General features: G+C 32.4%; 4 protein-coding genes across 5 annotated transcripts; 2 read left to right on the forward strand and 2 right to left on the reverse strand.

Annotated features, from left to right (window-relative positions):
* Positions 1–4164: 4164 nt before the first annotated feature.
* LOC120084600 (exopolygalacturonase-like) lies at positions 4165–7287 on the forward strand. Its single transcript, XM_039040408.2, has 5 exons — positions 4165–4473; positions 5391–5705; positions 6362–6651; positions 6738–6954; positions 7051–7287. The coding sequence occupies exons 1-5, from the start codon at positions 4165–4167 to the stop codon at positions 7285–7287; spliced, it is 1368 nt and encodes a 455-aa protein (XP_038896336.2).
* A 3821-nt stretch (positions 7288–11108) lies between these two features.
* On the reverse strand, positions 11109–13148 carry LOC120086891 (uncharacterized). The gene is made up of 2 exons (XM_039043706.2): positions 12787–13148; positions 11109–11770 (listed from the first exon to the last, which is right to left on the reverse strand). Exons 1-2 carry the CDS (start codon positions 13095–13097, stop codon positions 11338–11340), a joined length of 744 nt encoding a protein of 247 aa, XP_038899634.1. The 5' UTR covers positions 13098–13148; the 3' UTR covers positions 11109–11337.
* Positions 13149–16113: 2965 nt separating this feature from the next.
* Positions 16114–18266, forward strand: CCB3 (cofactor assembly, complex C (B6F)). Of its 2 annotated transcripts, XM_039040254.2 has the most exons (3): positions 16134–16278; positions 16376–16419; positions 17589–18266. In XM_039040254.2, exons 1-3 carry the CDS (start codon positions 16224–16226, stop codon positions 18123–18125), a joined length of 636 nt encoding a protein of 211 aa, XP_038896182.1. In that variant the 5' UTR covers positions 16134–16223; the 3' UTR covers positions 18126–18266. The 2 variants fall into 2 exon arrangements, with proteins under 2 accessions (XP_038896183.1, XP_038896182.1); XM_039040255.2 differs by lacking the exon at positions 16376–16419 and having other exon boundaries at positions 16114–16271.
* A 2477-nt stretch (positions 18267–20743) lies between these two features.
* On the reverse strand, positions 20744–23099 carry LOC120085192 (large ribosomal RNA subunit accumulation protein YCED homolog 1, chloroplastic-like). The gene is made up of 3 exons (XM_039041080.1): positions 22971–23099; positions 22119–22772; positions 20744–21164 (listed from the first exon to the last, which is right to left on the reverse strand). The coding sequence occupies exons 2-3, from the start codon at positions 22664–22666 to the stop codon at positions 20750–20752; spliced, it is 963 nt and encodes a 320-aa protein (XP_038897008.1). The 5' UTR covers positions 22667–22772; positions 22971–23099; the 3' UTR covers positions 20744–20749.

The following is a 23099-nucleotide window of genomic DNA, read 5'->3' on the forward strand; positions in this document are numbered from 1 at the left end:
AAGCAAAACATACATGGATCATCTTGTTTCGAAGGTTGCTTACTTGGTATTACCGTTGTTGCTTGGGTAACAATCATTTATTCCTCTTTCTTAACCCACTACTTTGAGTTCGTTTCAAGAAATCTAGCAGTCTTCTTTCCAGGGCTCTCAGTTTGTTTATTTTTTTTCTTCTTTCTTCTCGAGACTTAAGAGTCTACCTGAAAAAGAAGCAATAGGGATGTAAGCTTTAAAATCAGTTTTTCTAAAGAATCATAATTAACCTTCTTAGAGCTTCTAGATGCTCAGGGTTTATTATCATATTCACCAAAACCAAATAGTTGATTAATTTTTTTTCAAATATTAAATTGATAGACTCAGATTTCATGAATTCTAGTATTGAAGAGTTTAAAGATTAAGGATCAACAGATTCAGAGGATTCAAATTTAGAAGATTTGGGACAATCAAGAGATACAAAGATTCAGTGTTCACAAAACTAGAAGATTTAGGTTCAAAAGATTCAAGAGAAGCAGAGACAATAACTGTTACAAAAATGACAATTAAAGAACATTAAAGAACGTAAAAAAATTGACACATAGATATACGTGATTCACTAACGGTGTGTTAGCTATGTTCACGGGGTAGAGAGAGAACAGTATTATTCGAGAGAATGTTATCTGAATACACAAATAGCGCCTCTAGGTTTAGAGAGTTTATATAGCGCACTACTCTAAACCTTAGGGTCATAATCTAAATAACTACAAATAAATAAATAAATATGCTAAATGCAGATTCTAAATAGGTTTTTTGTTGTTCAAAACGTCAACAAATAAATTCAAGGTATTCCAACAAATCTCCACCTTGACTTGAATTCTCTCCCATATAATAGATGTACTTGATGCAACATAAACAACATTGCCAAACATGCCCAGACTTCCCCCTCATGCCTCAAAGTGTCCTACAAAGGGACCACTAACAATTCAAAACATTTGGTAAGTTAAATCAATGTTGAAACTTGCCTTGTGGAACCGATTTGGTGAACATATCAGCAGGGTTATCAACAGTACTAATTGTCATCACTTTAACTCTCTACTCACCTCTTAAGAAGTGATATCTTACATCGATGTGCGTAGTTCTCTCATGATGAAATTGATCCTTGGCTAGACATATTGCACTCAAACTATCACAATATATAATAGCTTGGTCATGATGCAAACCAAGATCACGAACTAACCCCCTCAGCCATATTCCTTCTTTAGAAACTTCTATCAAGACCATGTACTCTGCTTCAGTAGTAGACAAAATAACTGTAGGTTGTAAAGTTTCCTTCCAACTAACAATAGAACCACTCAGAGTGAACACATGGCCAGTCATAGATCTCTTACTGTCAACGTCTCCAACATGGTTAGAATCAGAATAATCGGTCACCAAATACTTTGTGTCATTCCCATAAACGAGACCAACATTAGATGTACCTCTAAGGTAACGAAAAATCCTCTTAACAACTTGTCAATGCTTCTTCCCAGGTTGACTCGTGAACCTATTGACAACACTAGCAGAATAGGCAAGATCAGGCCTAGTACATACCATAGCATACATCAAACTTCCCACTGTACTAGTATAATGAACTCGAGACATAAACTCCTTCTCAACTTTAGACTATGGTGAAAGCACAGATGACAAACGATCATTTGCAACACTAGGAGTATCTATAGGCTTAGCTAATGACATACCAAACCTGAACAATATTTTCTGAATATAGCTTTTCTATGACAAGAAGAGCTTATTTTTATCTCTCTCCCTATAAATCTCTTTACCCAAAACTTTTTTAGCAGCACCCAAATCCTTCATATCAAACTCAGCACTAAGGGTGTTATTCTGCATAGTAGTGGAAGGATTTATAACTCCCCTCCCCCCACTCATCCTCTCATTAAGATTAGCCAAGAGAGAATTTTAGGGGTTGTCTGAGCTTTAGAATCCTCTCTACAATTTTCTCAAGAGAAATTATTCCTCACAAAATACTTTTTCTCTTCAAAAATCAAGGAGATCTCACTTCCTTGGTTTATATTCCAGAGAATAGCAAAGTAATTCAATGGTTTTGTCCTCCGTTGTTTCTATTCATTGGGTCAGAGAAAGAAGAATGTGTCGAGAAGTTTCATTTTTCATGATTTGTGGAGAGAAATTAGTGAAGAAAGATCTACAAGGGTAAGTCCTTCCTTTCCCTTTTTCTCCTCTTTAAAAGCATGCTTTAAATTGTAGATGTTTATTCTATATATTTCTATTTAAATTTCTCCTTTTTATTTTTTTGAGTTGTTTCAAAATTTACTATCAATGGCGCGACGTTCACACGCTTCTGCAATGAATTCAATTCCTTCAGTTACTACATTATTGTGAATGTTTTTTGTATTTTTCTGTACTGTGAATTCTGAACAAAATTAAAGCAATAGGCATTCAATCCCTTCTACTGGGGATTCGATCTCTTTAGTGTTTAGTTGAATGGTGGAACAGAAAGTTAAAGAAAAAAAAATAAAACAAAAACCTAAAAGATCATTCTCTTTTAGTTTGATCATTCTTTTTTAGGTTAAAAAAAAAACTGCACCAAACATCCATAACTCAACCTAACTCAACTTTGCACTCCAAACACAGATAATTATTACCATCACAAATAATTATTACCTACTGATAATTATTACCAACTCAAGTCAACTCAACTTTGCATTCCAAATGCACCATAAAAGACACTGATTTATATTATAATTGAAAAAGAAATAATCTAACACACAACAGTTATAGTTAAGACCGATGTTACAACAATGCAAAGAATACTGAGATGAATGTAGAAAGTTAAAGTAATAACAGAACACAACATTTAGTAACCTAGCTCAGTGTAATACCACTTATTTTTAGGAGGCAGTGTGCCTGTGGAAAAATATTTTCACTAATATAATGTCAGGCAATTACAACATTGTACTTATCTATAGAGTCACGACAAATACAGTGAAATACGAATCGCTTAACTCTTTACAAGATCACCTAGGCAACTCCTAAGTGTGAAACTCCCTCTCAAAGAACTTAGACTCTCCCTAAGCTTATGAATATCATTAATTGAACACTTAGGCTCCTCCTAAACATGAGACTCCCTTTCAATGTACATTAGGCTCCCCTTGAGTATAAGACGACTCCCTCTCACTAAGACTTTTATCTTTCCAACTTCAAATAGAGATCACTTCATTTGTTTTACTTAGGCTCCCTTCTCAAGTTGTTGAAGTATATAAACCAATGCAATCTAGAGTAAGTATCAGGATCTAAAGTAGCACAACCTTCTCCAATATAAGATTGACACACTTATGGTTTTTCGAATAACACACATGACAAACGGCTCTAAGAATCTTCAAAAACTGCCAGCCTTAGCAACTCCTTAAATATGCAAAGCGGAAAGAACATGGAGATGATTCTGCAAGGCTCTGAAAAGAAAATAAATTCGCGAGAATAAACAAATGGAACAGGATTTTCCAGATAAGAAAAGAAATTATTCTGCAGGATCGACATTTTCAAAAACAACATTCTGTCTGGAACAACTACTGCAGGGGCATTCTGAAGGACAAATCACGAAATATGAAGATACCCAACACAGATAACAAAAGTCACAATGCCCTTAAACAAAATATCAACACTGATTCTCTAACAATAATACATAACAGAAATTTGCCCAAACTTTGTTAAATGAGGGCTTCCCGTTTGAAATTTGTAAGCTTAACCATGGGCTTCTTCAATTTTATTAATCTCCTCTTAATTGGTATGGTCTTTTATGCACCAAACCATTTTGTCAATTACATAATGATCTTAACAACAATCTTCCACGTTACCAAACTTAAGAGCTTGGCCCAAATGATTGAACTGTCAAAGGAACTGAATCATTATATTGTTACAAAGAACAAACTCATTAAATTGAAGGTAGAAAACAAGCCAGGCTAACACATCATTCTATACTTGGAATAATTCCCCAAACTGATCAAACTTTGTCCCAATTTTCTAAATTTAGTTTTCCCATTAAACATGCATAAATAAGGCTTTCTGATCATTGCAAAAGAATATCCAAGAAAAACAATCTAATTTACCATTTGATTGCCTTCGAAAAACCCTAACTTGTGCATGCAAACTATTTAAGACACTTTCACCACCATGACAATGACAAGTCCTAGCCTCTTCCAAATCCTTCTCTTAGCATTTGCTTGGCAATGCTGTGCAGAGGTTGCTGCCATTTTTGACGACATCACCGGCACTGCAAATCTCGTCAACGGGGTCGTATCAACGGTAAATCAGCCGCTTCTTCATCCTGCAGCAGCACCGCTGCCTCTTGGTATTGGAACTCTTCCGGACCTCGGCGGCACGGTAAATGACATTAAGGCAAATGTTGATCTGAATGGGAATGGTGGGTCGGTTTTTGATGTTACAAAACATGGAGCTAAAGGTGATGGAAAGACCGATGATGCACAGGTGAGAAATATCAACACACCACTTCAAACTTTTAATTTGAGTTAATTATCTTTAAATCTTGTCAAATTATTTAGGCTACATTTGATAATCATTGAATTTTTTATTTTTTATTTTTAAAAAATTAATCTTATAGACGTTACTTCTACCTCCAAATTTCTTCTTTTGTTATCTACTCTTTACCAATGATTTAAAAAATCAAGTCAAATTTTAAAAGCTAAAAAAATAGATTTTTAAAATTTGTTTTTTTTCTAGAATTTAACTAAAAATTCAATTATTGTACTTAAGAAAGATACAAATCATAATAAGATGAAATATGTTTGATTTTCAAAAACAAAAAACAAAAAATGAAATAATTACTAAATGGAGCCTTAAATTTGAGTAATAATTCTCTATGACAACCTAACGTGTATAGCTTATTATAGCTCTATCAACAACTAGGTTTAATTACAATCATTTTAGAGTAATATTTGAGTACATCTTGAGTTGTTCTCGTTGTTTTACTATCCACTCAAATAATTACACATAAACCAAACTAAGAAAAAAAAATTATCACTTGGCAAATGTGTGTACCTCAGAATGCCTGAAAAAAAAAATCATCATTGCATAAGTTTGAGAACAAATATAATTGCAACAATTTCAGAAATGGTTTGTGCACTAATAATAATCAACTTTTTTTTAATATTTGAAAAGGAAAATACTAATTATGAATATTATAGGAATGTAGATTGTTAAAGATTGCATTTTTGAACGTTTGATTTGAATAATTTGCACTGATCACAAAGTCATTTTTTAGATATTAAATTCTACCATTATATAAATCTAAACCAATCACAATTTTCTTTTGGTAGATATGAATGGTATAATTGTTTTAACATTTTACCAAAAAAATAATAATATATTGATTTTTCACATGGCAGGCATTCATGACAACATGGATTGAAGCTTGCCGGAACGCAGAAGGTCCGGCGAAGTTTTTGATCCCACAAGGCACATTTCTGGTGGGTCCGGTGACTTTCGCCGGACCGTGCAAAAGCTTCCCAATCACCCTCGAAAATCAGGGAACTGTGAAGGCTACAACCGATATCACTCAATATTCTTCTCCAGAATGGTTCTCCATTGAAGAAATTACTGGTTTCATCCTCACTGGCTCCGGCGTCTTTGACGGCCAAGGCGCTGCCTCTTGGCCCTATAATGACTGCAAGAAAAATACCAAGTGCCAGATTCTTCCAATCGTAACTATATTTCTACCTAACTCAATCATTTTTCCTTCAATTTTAAATTACAAGTTAAAACCCTCGAAACTACTAGAATTGTGTCTAATGCGAACCTGAACTTAAAAACGAAATGGAGCCTTTGGGTTTTAATTTTGAATTCAGTGGTAAAAGTGATTTTTTATAGGAAATCTCAAACCTCATTTTGTATAAAAAAATTTGGACGTTCACTATTTTGATACATTGGTGGTTGATATTTTACTTCACCTTTATCTTACAAGAGTTAACATAATACTAATACTAGGAACCAAAATAAACACTTTTTAAAAGTTGAGGGACTAAGACGAACATTTTTTAAAGTTTAGAGACAAAAATAGAACAAAATTCAAAGTTCATTGACCAAAATAGAATTTAAACAACAAAAACCTAAAATGCATAAGAGACTAAGCATTTGGATTTACTTGAGAAAAAAGTATTTTTCAAGGTTCATTTTTATTTAAACACTTTTTGATAAAAACTCATTAATATACACTTAAAAAACTATTTTTTGTGGTTATCAAACACTTCAATTTCTTCTAAAACCATTTATTTTTTAAATTAAATATTAATGTATTCCAAACACACCTTAAACTTAATTATGATCATGATTGATTAATTGATCTCTTCTTTTTTTGTAGTCGATTAAATTCACAAAATTAAACCACACAATTGTTGATGGGCTGGCTTCACTGAACAGCAAGGGCTTTCACACATCTATATTCTATTGCTACAATTTCACTGCTACCAACATGAACATCATAGCTCCAGGAAATAGCCCCAACACCGATGGAATGCATATTAGTACCTCAAAATTAGTCACCATTACGAATAGTGTCATTGGCACCGGTGATGATTGTGTCTCCATTGGCCATAGTACTGAGAAAATCGTCGTTACCAATGTCACTTGTGGCCCAGGACATGGTCTCAGGTAATAATGTGTACGTTTAAAAAAAAGTTTAAAGATTAAATAGACACAAAGAAAAATATATCTTAGAGCTCTTTATTCTGCTTCAGCGTTGGCAGCTTAGGCAAGTACTCAAAAGAGAAGAGTGTCTACGACGTTCTAGTAAAGAATTGCACCATTTTCAATGCCACCAATGGTGCCAGAATCAAGACCTGGGCTAGCCCTATCTCGGGTTTAGCCTCAGGAATAACCTTTGAAGACATTATAATGTACAACGTCAAAAACCCTATAATCATCGATCAAACGTACGGCACTAAGCAGAAGAAGGTACATAATAACAACAATGACAAAAACAAAAACTCATCATGTTAATACCGATGAGCTTAATCTTTATAACAAAGTTGTAACTAATACTCCATGCAGGCTTCGAACTGGAAGATCAGCGATGTTCACTTCAAGAACATACGGGGAACATCGACGACGAATGTGGCGGTGTCGTTGGAGTGCAGCGAGTTGCTTCCATGCGAGGAGGTGGAGCTTAGGGACATTAACTTGACTTATGGAGGCCCCAACTTGAGGAATACGACCATTCTTTCTTCATGTTCGAATGCAAAGATTGATTCATATGGGATGCAGAACCCACCAGCTTGTGTTGTTTAAACGTTAATATGTGTGTGGTCAAGGGTGATTTATGCATGGGGGATTTTTTATGAATTAGATTCAACACATTGTGTTCTCTGTTTCAGATGATGAACACAATGTGATTTTTTTCTCTCCTCATATTGGATCTTTCAAACAACTTATTATTGAATGCCAAGCTTTCTTACATATGGTGCCCCATTGATATTAATTTACAATTGATTAAATTATATTTATAAGAACTAAGAATCCCAAAAGGTAATGTGATATTGGTTTTCCTTTTAAAGAAATATACAGGGTTTTGGTTTTATTTATTTGGGTTCAATCTCAAATATAGCCATAAGATCTAAAGTATTAGAAGATATAGCACAATGGCACAAAAGAATTTGCAAATATATAAAATTTTAAATCTAGCTTTCAAAGTCTACCAGTGATGGACTATATCCCTAATAGGAGTCTATCAGCAGTAGAGTCTATCGCTGGTTGATTTTGTTATATTTGCAGTTACTTAAGATGTTGCTACACACTTAATTATTGACCCTTTAAGTGTTAATCCATTGCAATTACCCTTATTTGTTTTATACTTGACTTTTCAAATTTTTTTTTATTGTTTTTAAAATAATAATAACAATGCCAAATTATTGAAAATGCCTCTGAACTTACAAAAATGTTTAATATTGCCATTAAACTTTAAAGAAAAAAGTCTGAAAATACTCTAACAATTAGTTTTGGATGAAAACTATTAGTACTTTATTTCAAAAATAACCTTGAATTTTCAAATGTTTCAATAATAATATAATACCTCTAAACTTTAAAAAATGTTCAAAATTACCCTTATCGTTAATTAGTATATGGACAGAAAGCATTAGTAACTTGTTTCATAAAAATATCACTGAACTCTCCAAAAGTTTCATAGTAATACTCTTAACCTTATAAAAAAAGTTTTAAAATACTTCTACTACTGTTAGTATAGTAATTTCTTTACAGATATGTTGGGTTGGAAAAGAAAAACTAATTTTAAAACAACTTATAAATGTACTAACACATTTTTTCGTATGGATACCCTCATTTTTCTCTCATTTATCCAATTCATATACCAATTATCTTAGCAAACAAACATAAACCAAAATTTTAAAGGGCTGTTAGGAGCGCTGAGTTGAAATAGAATGTCTGGAGAGTTCATATATCTATAGAGTTTATATATCTATGAAGTTCATATATTTGTGTTTGGGGTATAGAGTTATTTGATCTGAGTTTGAGTTCATATGTCTGTGCTTGGGATGCAGAGTTGAGTTCATATGTCAGAATATCTGGTGCAGTTTTTGAACTCTAAATAATCTGCTTTTCTGATTGTTGTTTTTGTTTCAAAACTTTTTTGTTCAATAATTATACCCATCTTTGTTTGAATAAAATATAGATTGCAATTTTTTCTTTTAATTTTTAAAGTTTTTCTTTCTTTCTTTCTTTCTTTTTTGGGTAATAAACAAATTAATCCATCACATTTCTTGTAGAAATATGATTAAATAAAATGACAAACCAAAGCGAAATCAAAACTTTTGGTACCTAATTTTTTTTCATGAATTTCATTCTCATCTTCTTTTTCTTCTTCTTCTATTGTTGCTCAGTATATTTTACTCTGTCATGATTTTTTTTAATTGAATCTCTCTTATGATCTTAGCAACCAATGAATTGTTATCACATTTCTTCAACAATTTCACATTCAATTCCTCCGAATTTGGAGGATCATCAGAAAAGAAATCTTCATTTTTTACTAATTTTTTCTAGAAATTTAGGGAAAAATTTTATTCTATGATTTGTTATATATTACATACTTTTCAATTACATACATACTTTTCGTTAAAATATTCTAAACATTCATTTGATATATGAATTTAATTAAATAAAAACATCTTTTATAAATTTTTACATATAAATATTGCACTTAATGTAGAAATACTATTATTTATATAATCAAAAATTCTATAGCAAAATTTTAACAGTCATCAGTCTTATAATTGTTAGAAGTGGTTGTCGAAGTTGATTATTGAAGATGATTTTCGCTGGAGTTTATAGTCAGAGGTGGTTGTCGGAGCCTAAAGTTGGTTGCATGAAGGGGGTATTGGAGTTGGTCATTAGAGGCAGTTTTTGTAGCCTGGAGTTTGTCGCGGTAAGGTGATCGCCGAAGTTGATTATCGAAGATGATTTTCGCCAAAGTTTGTAGCTGGAGGTGGTCATTAAAGCCTGAAGTTGGGTACATGAAGGTGGTATTAAAGTTTGTTGTCAAAGTTTATCGTTGGAAGTGGTTGTCGAAGCTCCTAGTTGGTCATCGGAGTTGCTTGCTCGAAGATGGTCATCGAAGGACCTTCGTCAGAGTTTGTAGTCGAAGGTGGTTATTGAAGCTTACGAACGTGGTTGTCGGAGTTGGTCATCGAAATTTGTTGTCAGAGGTGTTGCCGGTATGGTGTACATAGGTTGGGTTGGATGGGTTATCGGGGTATTATTTGTTTTCTTCTTAATTTAAAATACTTAAATTTATGCACAACATATATTTAATAACTAAAATCTCAAAAAAAAAAAAAACTCAATTCTTACATATCTATATGATATCTATTACAACCCAACCTATGTACACCATACCGGGGGTGAAAATGAATTAAATTATTAATTAAATTAAATTAAATTACAACCAGTTAATTAAATATCCAATATTTAATTGAATTATTTTCAACCATATTCTAACATTTCTCACATAACATATAGTTTTAATATAAATCTTATTCATATCAAATAGACACAAAGTTTTAATAACATATAGTTTTAATATAAGCCTTGGAGTTAGCACTTAAGGGAGCAATATGTCTACTTTCCCTAAAGTCGGAAAAGAGTGAATTTCATCTCGTGAATCTACGTTCTCAACTCCTCACTCGATATCATTCTCAAAATGGTAGGCATATTTAGTCGGCTAAGGTCACTCTCACCCATACAAATCAAAGAATAGGAGTTCATAACTGACTCAGAATTAAGATCGAGTTATATGGTTATCATTTGAAATATAAATCTATTCGATTAACGGTGCTACAAATAGAGATTATATTTCGTGGGTCAATCTTATATAGATTCATTGTATAGGATACTCCACTTGCATGTCATCACATGAGTGATTTGAATCAAATCGTCTGTAGCACTTACAACTGTTATAACATTTACAAAGTGAGTCGTATCTGTGGTGTTACCAGGATAAGGTACCCAACCTTATCCATATACTATAGACCTTTCAGGTTATTCCTTGAAGTCGATCTAATTGTATGTCAACTACAGACTGTTTAAGTTACAATGAATAACTTTGGATCTTAGTTTATGAAATTTTGAATAATGCAAAATAAAGTAAGAATACTTTATTAATTAAATAAACACTTTATTTATTTATTAATAATTTGTTTTCAAATTTACACAGACTGTAAGATTTAGGACATAAATCCTAGCACGAAGTTGTCATCAGATGTAGTTATCGGAGTCTAAAGTTGGTCGTTGGAGTTATCATCCGAGGTGATTGTCGAAGTCCGGAGTTAGTTCTCGGGGCGTGATAGTAATAGTCATCGATAGTGGCTGATGGATGGAACCATTGAAAATATTGGAAGAAGGAAGAGTTGGAGTGAGTTGGTAAAATATACCAACTCAACTCCACCAACATTTAGAGTTGGTGGGGAACATTGAGTTGGTATTATATAATACCAACTCAAATCAACTCATGTTAGTGAGTCAAACATCTCCTAAGTTAAACCATATGGATGTATTAGTGACCTTCAAGAGGTTTGCGGTTCGAATTTCTGTATCCATTGTTGTACCAAAAATAAAAGTAAACTTTTGGTATTTATTTCATCAATCTTTTCCTACTGGTAGGATCACGGTTATTAAGATTCATTGAAAATATTATAGGGACTAAATTATTTAAATTTGAATATTTTCAAAATATAAAAACTAAAATGAACTAAAACAAACCAATATAAAAACGAGATCAAAATAGTATCTTTTACATATGAACACAAATTTGAATCAAGATTCTTCAATATATCAAACCCTCTGAAATTGTTCGTCTTCACCATTCTCATTGTCGTCATCAATATATATAACGATATCCATACTTTTGTCATCTCCATCGATCTCTTGTGAAAAAACTCCAATACTAAATGAAGTTTCCTCTGACGATGACGAGGACGAAGACGAAGAAGATGATGTTGATGGTCTATACGTCCACTCTTCGAGCCAAGTATCATCAAATTCTGCAGATGGAAAACTTTTTGTAACTTTTGAGCTTTCTTCATATTTTTGGATTTCGTTTTCTATAAATTCTTCTGAATTTGGGTACTCTCCTTCTTCATAAATAACAACTACAATATTTTCTTCCTTTTTCTTTTCTAAGATGTGTTCCGTCATTAGAGGTCGATTTTCTTCTTTCGAGTCTTCTATTGAAGTATATTTCACTGACATATTCGACGTTGTGTGGCTACAAAATAATATCATACATAAGTAACAATAAAAATGAATGATTATTATTACAATATAGATATTGTTTATATAGTTCGACAATTATAAGGTAACATGAGATTCAACCATCATAGTAAAAGTTTAGTTACCCACCAAATTATTATATGCTCTAACGGATAGTTACTTATAAAGTTATGAACTAATAGAATTTGCTAGCTAGAAAAAAGTAAAGTTTAAACCACTCCCTCCAAACTGTTGAACTAAAAAAATATGAGAAATAAAAATCTATTTAATTAAGGCCCTAAAGTTGAATCAATTAATATTGTCAAAAAAAAAAAAATCAATTAAGATATCAAGAGATCTGCGGTTTGGATCTTCCCAACTTTATTATACGAAAAAAATCAAAATACCAAACTAATAGTTATATGTCAATTGCCAACCAGAGCTTAATTCTTAATTGACATCTATATGTGTTGAATATCAAGAGATTCGTGATTCAAATCCTCTCATCCCAAGTTATACTAAAAAAAGTTATATATCAATTAAACCATAAACTACCATAAATAAAATCAATTTGGATGATCCTCTATTAGTATTTCTTTATGCATGTATAATTCTCACACATGTTTAAAACTTCTCTAAGATGGAATTAATACTAGAAATAAGTGAATATTAAGCATAAGAGTAGTCTTTTCATAGAATTACATCATTTTTTTTTTCTTTTTTACTTTGGTTGGATTTTGGGCGAAGAAAATTAAATATTTTTTTATGTAGTTTATTTTCAATGAAATAAAGTGAAAACATTTATGAAGTATCACATACAATTATTAATTTAGATGGGCTTTAATTGATTTAACCCACAAAGTATAAAGTATATAAATCAAAATTTCCCCAAAATATATTAAATAACTAAATAAAATATAAGTAGGATGTTAATTATCTAACTCTTCCAACATTCTAAAAAGTTTGAGTTAAAGGGAAGAAATGTACACACATTTCACACAACAAAGGAAATATGGAGCTTGTAGTTCTAACCATGAACGATTGATGATATCAGTTGATGAAGACTGAAGAAGAAGTTGCAGTCCTTCCATTCGTCGAGCTTTATCGTCATCACCGACATCAAGATCCGAATCACCGTCTTGACTCGGCCTTTTCGGGGATATGATCTTCTTGCTCCTCTTGAATGTAGAAGCTAATACGAGTGAACAAGCGAAAGCGAAGGCTCCACCCCACGCAGCCATCCGCGGTACGCCGTCGTTTTCGATGATACGCGTTATGATGTGCTTCTTGTTGGTTGCTGGTATCTTGGGGTGAAAGCTTGATTTTTCTTGGTCGGATGACATTGATATGATCGGTTGGCCGTTAGGCAAGGAGAAGTGAGGAGGTAGTTGATGTCCCCTGGGAGCTTAAATTGGAGATCTTTTAAAAAAATAAACTTTGAAGGTTCTCAAAAGTGTATCAAGTTCGTTGCTTGTAAAGTGATCATGCCCATTTACAAAGCAAGGTTTCTAGTACATTTGAAGACTTTTTAAAAGGGTATTTAGAAAATGAGAAATACTCTAAATTAAAAGTTATAAATACTACTTTTATCCATTGATTTCTTGGTTTGTTATTAACTTTTTTGGAATGTTTTAGAAACCAATCCAAATGTTAAAAAAAAAAAAAAAAAAAAAAAAAAAAAGTAATTTTCAACGACTTATTTTTGTAAACAGGCACACTTTTTAAATAGCAAATGCTTAATCAAATGAGACTTTAGAAGAATTTTTTTTTTAGGTTAAATTATAAAAAAATGTCCATAAACTTTACACTTTGGGAAAAAATGCACCTAAAGTTTCAAAAATACTCTTAAACTTTCAAAAAAGAGTTTACAAAATATCATTGTCGTTAGTTTTGAATTAAAACCGTTAAAGTTTTGTTTCAAAATACCCTTGTACTTTCAAAAAGTTTCAAAAATACCCTTGTACTTTCAAAACGTTTCAAAAATACCCTTAACTTAATAAAAGTTCAAAAATACCTCCACCATTAGTATTTGAACAAAAAAAATTGTTAATTCCCCATGACAAAAATGACTTTAAAATTTTTTTTAAAAATAAAAAAATACTTCTAATGATCAATTTGTTTAAAGTTTTCTTATGTTCGAAAAAGAATCAATTTTAAAATAAATTATATAGATACCCTCATTTTGTTCATATAGGTAGTCTCATATTTCTCTTAATTTTTCAATTCTTAGCTTACACCAATTTTCTCAACAACTAAAATAAAAACCAAAATTTTAATCTAAAACCTAAAGTACCACAAAATTTCACAAAATTTCACAAAATTCCAAAATCAAAATCTCCTCTTGAAACATACCAAAATGATAAATAGTTAAATAAAAAAACCATCAGCCTAAATTGTGTTGGTTCTTAGGAATTTAATATTTATTTTAGTTCCTAGATAGACTATCTTGCAAAAGAAGCTTGTCGGGATGTTTTGGATGTAATTCGGGCTTAAATAGAGCAATTAACAAGTAACGAGATAGACAAAACGGTGAAATCAAGCAAGGGGAGGCACGACGTTACGCAAGCGCTACAACACCTGTGCCTCGTACCATTCACAGAGATAGTCGGCTAAGTAAGTGTTGTAGTGTTGCCCCCCTGTAGTGCCGCAACGTTCTCCATTTGATACGCGCACATGAAGAGACATCCTTCTAATTTTCTCTCCAAGACACTTCGTGAGGGGGCCTTCAACATCACAACGTTTTGGTATGTTTTGGTTATTGAGAAAATTGGTATAAGCTAAGAATTGAAAATTTAAGAAAAATGAGAGTATCTATATATACGATAAATAGTCAAATACTTTTTTTTATTTGACTCTTTGCTATTTTGGTATGTTTCAAGAGGAGATTTTAATTTTGGAATTTTGTGAAATTTTGTGGTACTTTATATTTTAACCTAAAATTTTAGTTTTTATTTTGGTTATTGAGAAAATTCGTGTAGGCTAGGAATTAGAAAATTAAGAGAAATATGAGAGTACCTATATGAAAAAAAAAATTGAGGATGTCTATATAATTTATTTTAAAAAAATTTCTTTTCGAACTTTTTATTTTTATTTTTTATTTTTTGTTTTTTGTTTTTAATTTTTAAAGTCATTATTGTCACGAGGAATTAACGGTTTTTATTCAAATACTAATGGTATAGGTATTTTTGAATTTTTACTAAATTAAGAGTATTTTTTAAACCTTTTGAAAGTTCAGGAAACTTAATTTAACGGTTTCCATCCAAAACTAACAGCAATGATAGTTTTTTTTTTTTAACTCTTTTTGAAAATTTAGAGGTATTTTTGAAACTTTTGAAACTTCAAAGGCATTGTTAGCATAAAGTGTAAAGTTCGGGACGTTTTTATAATTTAACCAAATTTTTAATACAGAGTGAGACATTTGAACTTTTGAAAGATTATTGATTATGATACTTGAATAGGTATCGTTCTCATTTATTTACTAAAGTTTATTTTTCTATCTAATCGATCTTGAGTTATGGTCATATATCTCCACAAATCTCTCTCAAAGAAAGTCTTGCTTGAACTTACATCTCTTCAAATAATTGTTCATTATATTTGGTTTGTTGTTATTGCTAGCAACTTGAGAGTTCTTGCTCTTATTTAGGTCAAGTTTTCTACTCCAAACATGTGAAATGACTCAACCACGAACTACATTTTGAGGTAACAAAAGATCCTAAATATTATTTGGTCAACCTACATTTAATAAATTCTTCCCCTTCTCAAAGATTTATCGAATAGATATATATGTCTACGTAAAATTGTTATCATTTATCTTAAATATAAATAATTCTTCATTTCATATTTTCCTCACTTTTAATTTATATGAAAACATATATTATCCTAAAAGCTCAATAATAAAAATAGCCAGAAAGTAATACAATAAAAATCTATCTTAAACTATTTTATTCCTAAATTTCATTCGAACCTTTACTTTTGTCACGTAATCTTTTTCTTTAGACAAAGTAGCAAAAGAAACTACGAAACAATATCACAAGATATAAGTAATGAAAATACCATTTAAGATAAAAAGAAAGTAGAGTATTAGAATTTCTCTCATTCAAGTTATTAAATTTTTAATTGCATCTCAAATACTTCTCCTATCTCAAAAATTAATCCAACAAATTAAACAAAACTCATGAACTTGTTGAATTTGATAATAATAATAATAATAATAATAATAATAATAATAATGAAAATAATAAAAATAATTAAAAAAAGAAAAAAAAAGAGAGAGATTAGGCCGGCATCAATTAAACCGGGTTGAACCGGCCAACGACAACCGTGACAATCGAATCATGAATCCTCCATTTTAATGGGTGTCCGAGTTTCATTTTCATTTTCAAATCTCCTTCCCAAACCCAATTTGGCCCATTGATGATAAAGGGATAACCTTCTCCTTCTTCCTCCACCGGAGCTCCTCTGCGAAAGCCATGGCCGCCGACACCGCCGCCGCCTGCTCCTCTCTCAGCTGCATTCGAGTAATAGGTTCTTCTTTCTTTCTCCTTGTTTTATTACGATTCCATTTCCCGTTGAAATGGGGTTTTTTTTTAGTTTTTACTTAATCCTTGTGATTTAAGTATAGGATCGTCCCCTTTGATTCCCAACTATGGAAATTCAAGCTTCTCTGTATGTATTCACCTCCTACACTGTCTCCTCTGCTCTCGATTTTGTTGTTTCTGTTCATTTCTTTTTCCTTTACTACTCTCTGTTTGTGGTTTTTGAATGGAGGGTTCTGATTTGTTCAGTTGGACAAGCATCTCTTAAAATTTTTCTTACAATGTTGAACGATGATTGAGACCTGGAACGTTGTAGGAGTATACTGGACTTGAATCACACCGTTTCAGTTCATTGTCACACATGTTATAGGTCCTAATTTGCATCCAAACTTCTTTTGAATTTCTGCTCCAACGATAGTTTGAAATATTTATTAAAGGTTAAGGTTAATATTGCAACATTTGAAAGAAAGGTATATTTAGAACAAACGGCAAAATTCAAGGGTATATTTTATAGTTTAGCAAATTCAAATTATGTTCTTACTTCTTGTGATTAAGACCATTACTATACGATTCCAGCATAACGAATGAGCTAGCTAAATAAAACAATGGTGGATGGATGAAAAAGATTTAGGTCTTGTTTTGCCTTTCCAAGTCCTTAAAATTTTTATAAAAAAACACTTTTTTTTGCACTTAAAACTACTTTTTTAAACATAGAATGTTTTTTATTGGAAACAAGTCACAAAAAGGACTCCCTTTGTAGAAAGAGACTCCAGATATGCAAAATAACGCCTATAGATTAGTTACAAAAGATTTTCAAAATTGAAGCCCACAAAAAAACATGAAAGCAAACAAGATACCAAACCTTACTAGGGTCAATTTCCTCTTCTCTAAAAATCCTAGAAGTCCACTCACCCCACCAAAGCTCATAAGATCGCACACACCCCATCAAGTCATAAAAAGCGACCCTTCTCCCCATGTTGTTGGCCTTTATTTTAAGCTGTATTCCACTCATTCTGTCGAACTTTTTCACCGTATCGTTGGCCTATTCTCCTCGTGTTAAATCAGAACTCATTAGTTCTAGTTAGTGTTGTATCATTGTTTAAGTAAAAAGTTTTCAGAATCACGTGTATTTGAAATTACTTTGCAAGTGCTTAAAATCTCTTTTTTAAGCACTTAAAAAGTCGTTCAAAACACATTATTACAAGCTTTTGATTTAGTATTTGGTCTCTGTCCAATCCATGTTGTCGATTGCATTGAATGCTCAAATGTTTAGATTTATTACTTTGTTTCTTTGGACAGAGAGGTTTCAAGTACCATCCTCAAAGAAATCCAAACTGCAGATTCCAAGCAACCAAATGTAGCTCATCTATGTTGGATTCTTTCACCACTTCCAAGCTTCATCTGTCACTGGCCTATGCCACTGCTCCATTAAAGCCAGCTGCTGCATATGAAGCTGCAAGGACTATCCCCTTTGCCTTGCAAGATGCATCAATGTCTGCCTCTGATTTCATGAACAATGTGGCCTTGGCCGACCTCGACCCAGGAATGGCAAAGCTTGCCATCGGCTTTCTGGGGCCGTTTCTCTCGGCGTTTTCATTTTTGTTTATTGCGAGAATAGTAATGTCTTGGTATCCTAAGTTGCCTGTGGGGAAGTTTCCATATGTTATAGCTTATGCCCCCACTGAACCACTTCTAATTGCAACAAGGAAGGTGATACCTCCTCTCGGCGGAGTTGACGTAACACCTGTCGTGTGGTTTGGATTGGTTAGTTTCCTCAACGAGATATTGCTCGGTCCCCAAGGGCTGCTTGTCCTCCTTTCTCAACAGGTCAGCTGAATCTTGATGACAATGCTTCAGAGAAACATTTTTGTTCTTTTGTTCTGTATATGTAATTGATGTTCTTAGCTTAGCCTCTTTGGTTCCAAAAGGCAAAGAATGTAAGAACTTGAAATTCCTAATGAAAGAAAATTTTCCCCATCCTAGAGAGCCTAATCAGTTTGACTTCGGATTGGTTTTGAGCTGAGACCGACATGAACTTTGTGTGTTGTTTCAAGAAAATTGAACATTGTCCGAAAGTTCGATTTTTTGAGAACCAAGCTAATCGAACATCCCAGCTAAAAAATGTGATTGAGATTACATTACTATTGTGGCTTGAAGATGACCTCATTCCAAACTAACAAAGCTTCTTTTGTTACTCTATAATTTATAGCACATGTTAATTTGAGACACTACAATGATACCAACGATGAATGGGGCTTGGGGGATATTTAACATGTACTTTCAATTATGGATGATATTTTGGATGATATTTACCACAGGCAAGCGTTAGAAGGATAATTTTGGATGATATTTAACATGTACTTTCAATTATGTCTGGTTTTTGTATTTTCAAAATCTCTATTTTAATTTCTTCACTTAATAAAATGTAAAATACAATATTACTTTAATATCTTTGTCGTTGCATTTAATTAATAAATTATGTTTAATTATGGGTTGTTCTCAAATATAGGAAAATGAACCCAACGTATGTACGAATAATAGCAAAATATCACCGTCTATCTGTGATAAACCGCAATAGACAATGATAAACTACTATCTATGTCTATCATAACACAGATAGACACAAATAGTAGTCTATTGCGGTCTATCACGGATATACTGTGATATTTTGCTATTGATTGTAAATATTTTTAACAGTTTTGTCATTTAAAATAATTTTCCTTTAATTATTTTGAATTTTAACCTAATATAATATGGGTTGAAGATGTGATAAAGAAGAACAAAATTACATATTTAGAAGAAAATTCAAAACTTTCACAAAATAGTGTTTCATAAGCATTCTACACCAAGATTTAAAATACTGAAATGCTAAAGTCTCTATTTTATAGAAATGTTAATGGAAATGCCAATAACATATCTAGGTCAAGATCCCAAATTATTAACAATTGACCAAAACAAAGAGGAAACAGCAAACATTTTTCAATATTCATTTTGGAGTGTGATGGGTGAGGGAGCAAGAGGGAGGAGAGTGGGAGCTAGAGAAAAGAGAAAAAAAAAATTGTAAAAAAAATAATAAGATTTGGTCACACCAACAAAAGGTTAGAAAAAAAAAATCAATTGGAAAAACTCATCACATTTCATCTAAATATTAGTTTTTAGGTCATCATGCATGTAAATTCATATTATTTAGATTATTTTCAAATATAGTAAAATAAACCAAATTTATAAATATAGCAAAACGTCATATCAGTGATAAATATTTATATACACTTATAAACATTTATCAGTAAGGATGAGAAAATCGCTGAATTGTCATTGAAATATTGTCAAAATGGACATACAAATAGAGAAATTAAGGGTTAACATTGTTTTTATATAAAACCATCAAAAAATCGAGATATATCGAAAATATTGACGATATTTTGATTTATTGCCCATATTTTTGTGCATCTCGAATTCATTATCGAAGTACGCTACTTGCCATGTTGGTGGACGGTTAGGTTAACTTTCGTAAAATTACGATTTCGGTTATTACTCAAGGCATTTCATAATTATTTTATAATTTTTTTTTCCAATCTCTGTTTTCACAAACCACACCCCCTTTTTTTTTTTCATGTTCAAGTTTTTTTTGTTATATATTATATAATATAAATTATATAGTGTGTCTTTTTCTCTCTCTCATTCACGATCATCATTTCTATTTTCATTTTTTTTTCTTGGTATTTCCATTTTTATATTTTTATGTGTTAACTAAATTATTCATTTATTGATGTCCCATTATTAATATGGCATATTATCCATTAGAAATTTTTGTATGTGTAGTTGTCCAAATATTCTAATCCTTAGTGGCAAATAGCATAATTGATTACCACAAAGCTTTTTGTTATGATATGAAAGTACGTAATCTTATCTAAATTAATTGAATGTTTTTGTATTTGTTGGCTCAATTGGTCGTCTCCCAATACCCAGAACCATCTTCTCATTTCCGAACTCCAAAACCAATAATTTCTTCTTGCTAACTACATTTTCAAAGGTAAGTAAACAGGCTTAGTACTCATCACTGAAACAAAATAGTACTGCAATAAGGATCATATGTGAATCTCCATGAAAACTCAAGCTGTAAATCTGTAATGACAGTATTCCTTCCTATTCTAAAGGACAAAAGTTGTTAATAGAAGCAGCCATGCTAGAATTCCAGTCATACTTTAAGTCTCAATTTGGCTCTCATTCCCATTGTGCAGGATTCATGCATTCAATCAAAATTAAGATACTCCAATAGAAAGTGGAGATTTGGGGGGTTGAGTAATAATAGACATATCTTGCAGGTGCTCTAACTTAACCAACGTTAAAAATGCAAAACGAATAAGATAACAAAGAGATGGTTGGTAAAAGAGCTCAGCCAAGATAAGAGACTTTTCAGAAAGAAAGGGTTTGATCAAATAGAACACATGATCTTGCATTCAAATCTTAGAATTTTTCTGCATTTGCTTTTTCAAATTTCCTAGAGGACCAAAATCATTCTTCTTTACAGCCTGCTTACTGCAGTTACAGCTTCCAGTATTCAAATTTATACCACAATTCAGACACATACCTTTGCATCCTGGATCACATATCGCATTCATAGTAATTTCCAGATGCAAGATGTCTCTGATGTTCTTTGATATATCTATTTCTTTCTCTATAAGAGGAAAATAGAGTTGATCATCCAAATCAACTAACTCTTCATCATCTTCATCACTATTCCCATCATATGTCTTGAACATATCCTGCCCGCTAATGATTCCCATATTTATGACATCAGGTTCTTCGATCGGTTCTTCGCTTAGTATGATGGAGAAATTTGAGAAAATGCATTCTGGAGCAAGTTCACAACACCTGCAACACAAAGTGATTAGCATATTACGAACCTCATTGATATTAGCATAAATGGTACAGAACAAATTTATGAGCATACAGTCATCATGTTCACCGGATGTGGTTTTTTATTCGTTTTTCCCATGATAAACTACATGGACATGCTAAGCAAAGAAGTAGATTGATGTGGAGGTGTAAGAGGGGAAAATTGAGAAAGCAAATACTTCAACCCAGTTGATGTGAGATAGGCTTGCTTGTAAGTGACAAGTCAACTGTTGAAATCGATTAGAAGGCAATCTAATGCAGTCATTGAGTAGCTCGAGTAGGTCGTATAGTTGCCATTTTTGTAGTTAAATTATAGAAAAACACCCCTAAACCTTGTCCTTTGTTTCAAAAGTACCTCTACTCGTTCAAAAGTTGCAATATTAACCTTGATCTTTTCTTTCAAAACTGCTATTGGAGTAGAAATCTTATAACATTTTGGACAAAAGTTGGGACCTAAAACAGGTGGAAGTGACCTAGGTCTCAAACTTCTGTATGAAATTTTAAAAGATTTCTCTTCTTAGGATGGTTTGAAATGTTTAGGAAAGGTCAAGCAATGCAACTATTGAAAGAATAAGGGTTTGTCTTAAACAAATGACAAATTTCAAGGATATTTTTTGTAATGTAGTCTTTCTTTTAAAGCACAAATTGTCAAGGAAAAGAGATGTGAATAATAATATATCTTGTTTTTGGCATATACAGAAAAAATGCTTAGTGACCTGACCATCCAACCAACAATCAGCTATGGAAAGAAGGGTTCAGCAAGCGAGTAGTAAACAAATGTAAAACAAGAATAGAAGAAACTTCCTTATTCACTAAAATTCCTGTTGAGAGAACAAAACTGATTAGCATTTCAGTGTATAGTATGCTCTAGCTGATTGAAAAGAAAAAAAATAGAAATGTGATAAGGGAGCTAATTTGTAATCAGAATACCTATAACAATTGAGAGTGATCACAGTCTTAACTATCCCATCAAGCCTCAACTTCTTTTCTTTCCTTGTAACATCAACAGAGATTTGAACAGGAGTTCCAAAAGGATAATCTTTCACAACCTTCCTTACGCGAAGACCCATTGCTGATGCTCTAGATTTCGAGACATCAGTCGAAAGCTTCTCTAATCCAAGCCTCTCTAATGTTGTGCAATACTCCACATGAGAAACTGATGAGTTCCTCTTGTAAATAACTGCTCCTTCCCAAGGTGAGCCCATCTCCTCGATGTCTCCTTTATCCTCCCAATCAGTAATTATGGAATTGTCCTCAAAAAGGGATTGATAAGTAGGTTTCACACACTTTATGGAAGTAGATTTCAGCATAATACATGAGTCACCCAAGCTTGGCTGAATATTTCTCATAAATTTCCATGGAACTCGGCAGTGCGAATCAAAAGAAACATTCCCTTTTGATTTCAAGTAGAAAACCTTAATAAATTCGTTGGAATGAGAAGATGAAACGACGGATGATGTGGGGAATGTGGCTGACATCTTAAATACTGCACATAGAAATTGGATAAGGGAATTTCTAGCTACACAAGCAGGCTCTGCAGATTATTCAAACTAACCAGCTTATGAAGTCGAAAACAATCCCATTCTACAAGAACATCAGAGAAACTAGGTCAGTTTAAAGTATGAACAAGTTAATTGGGTAATTCGGTTAGGCATTTCTTCAAACAGGTTGCGACCCAATCTGAAAATTACATTGGCAAGAAAGTCCAGATGCGCAACATAGAAAATGGAAAGAACTATACAAGAACAGAGAAAAGAGAGGCGGATAGAAGGGTAGGAGTACCTGAGTTCGCGAAAATGGTGGAGATTTTGGTGACGCTATGCAGATATCTATCGCTTAAGTCGGGGAAGGATTTTAGCGCTCAGTTCTCTTTCCAGTTATATAACACTATTAACTTCATATTTCAAAATT

The sequence above is a fragment of the Benincasa hispida genome, chromosome 9 (genome assembly GCF_027475165.1).
Source record: "Benincasa hispida cultivar pf3 chromosome 9, pf3_genome.v1.1, whole genome shotgun sequence".
Lineage (NCBI taxonomy): Eukaryota > Viridiplantae > Streptophyta > Magnoliopsida > Cucurbitales > Cucurbitaceae > Benincasa > Benincasa hispida.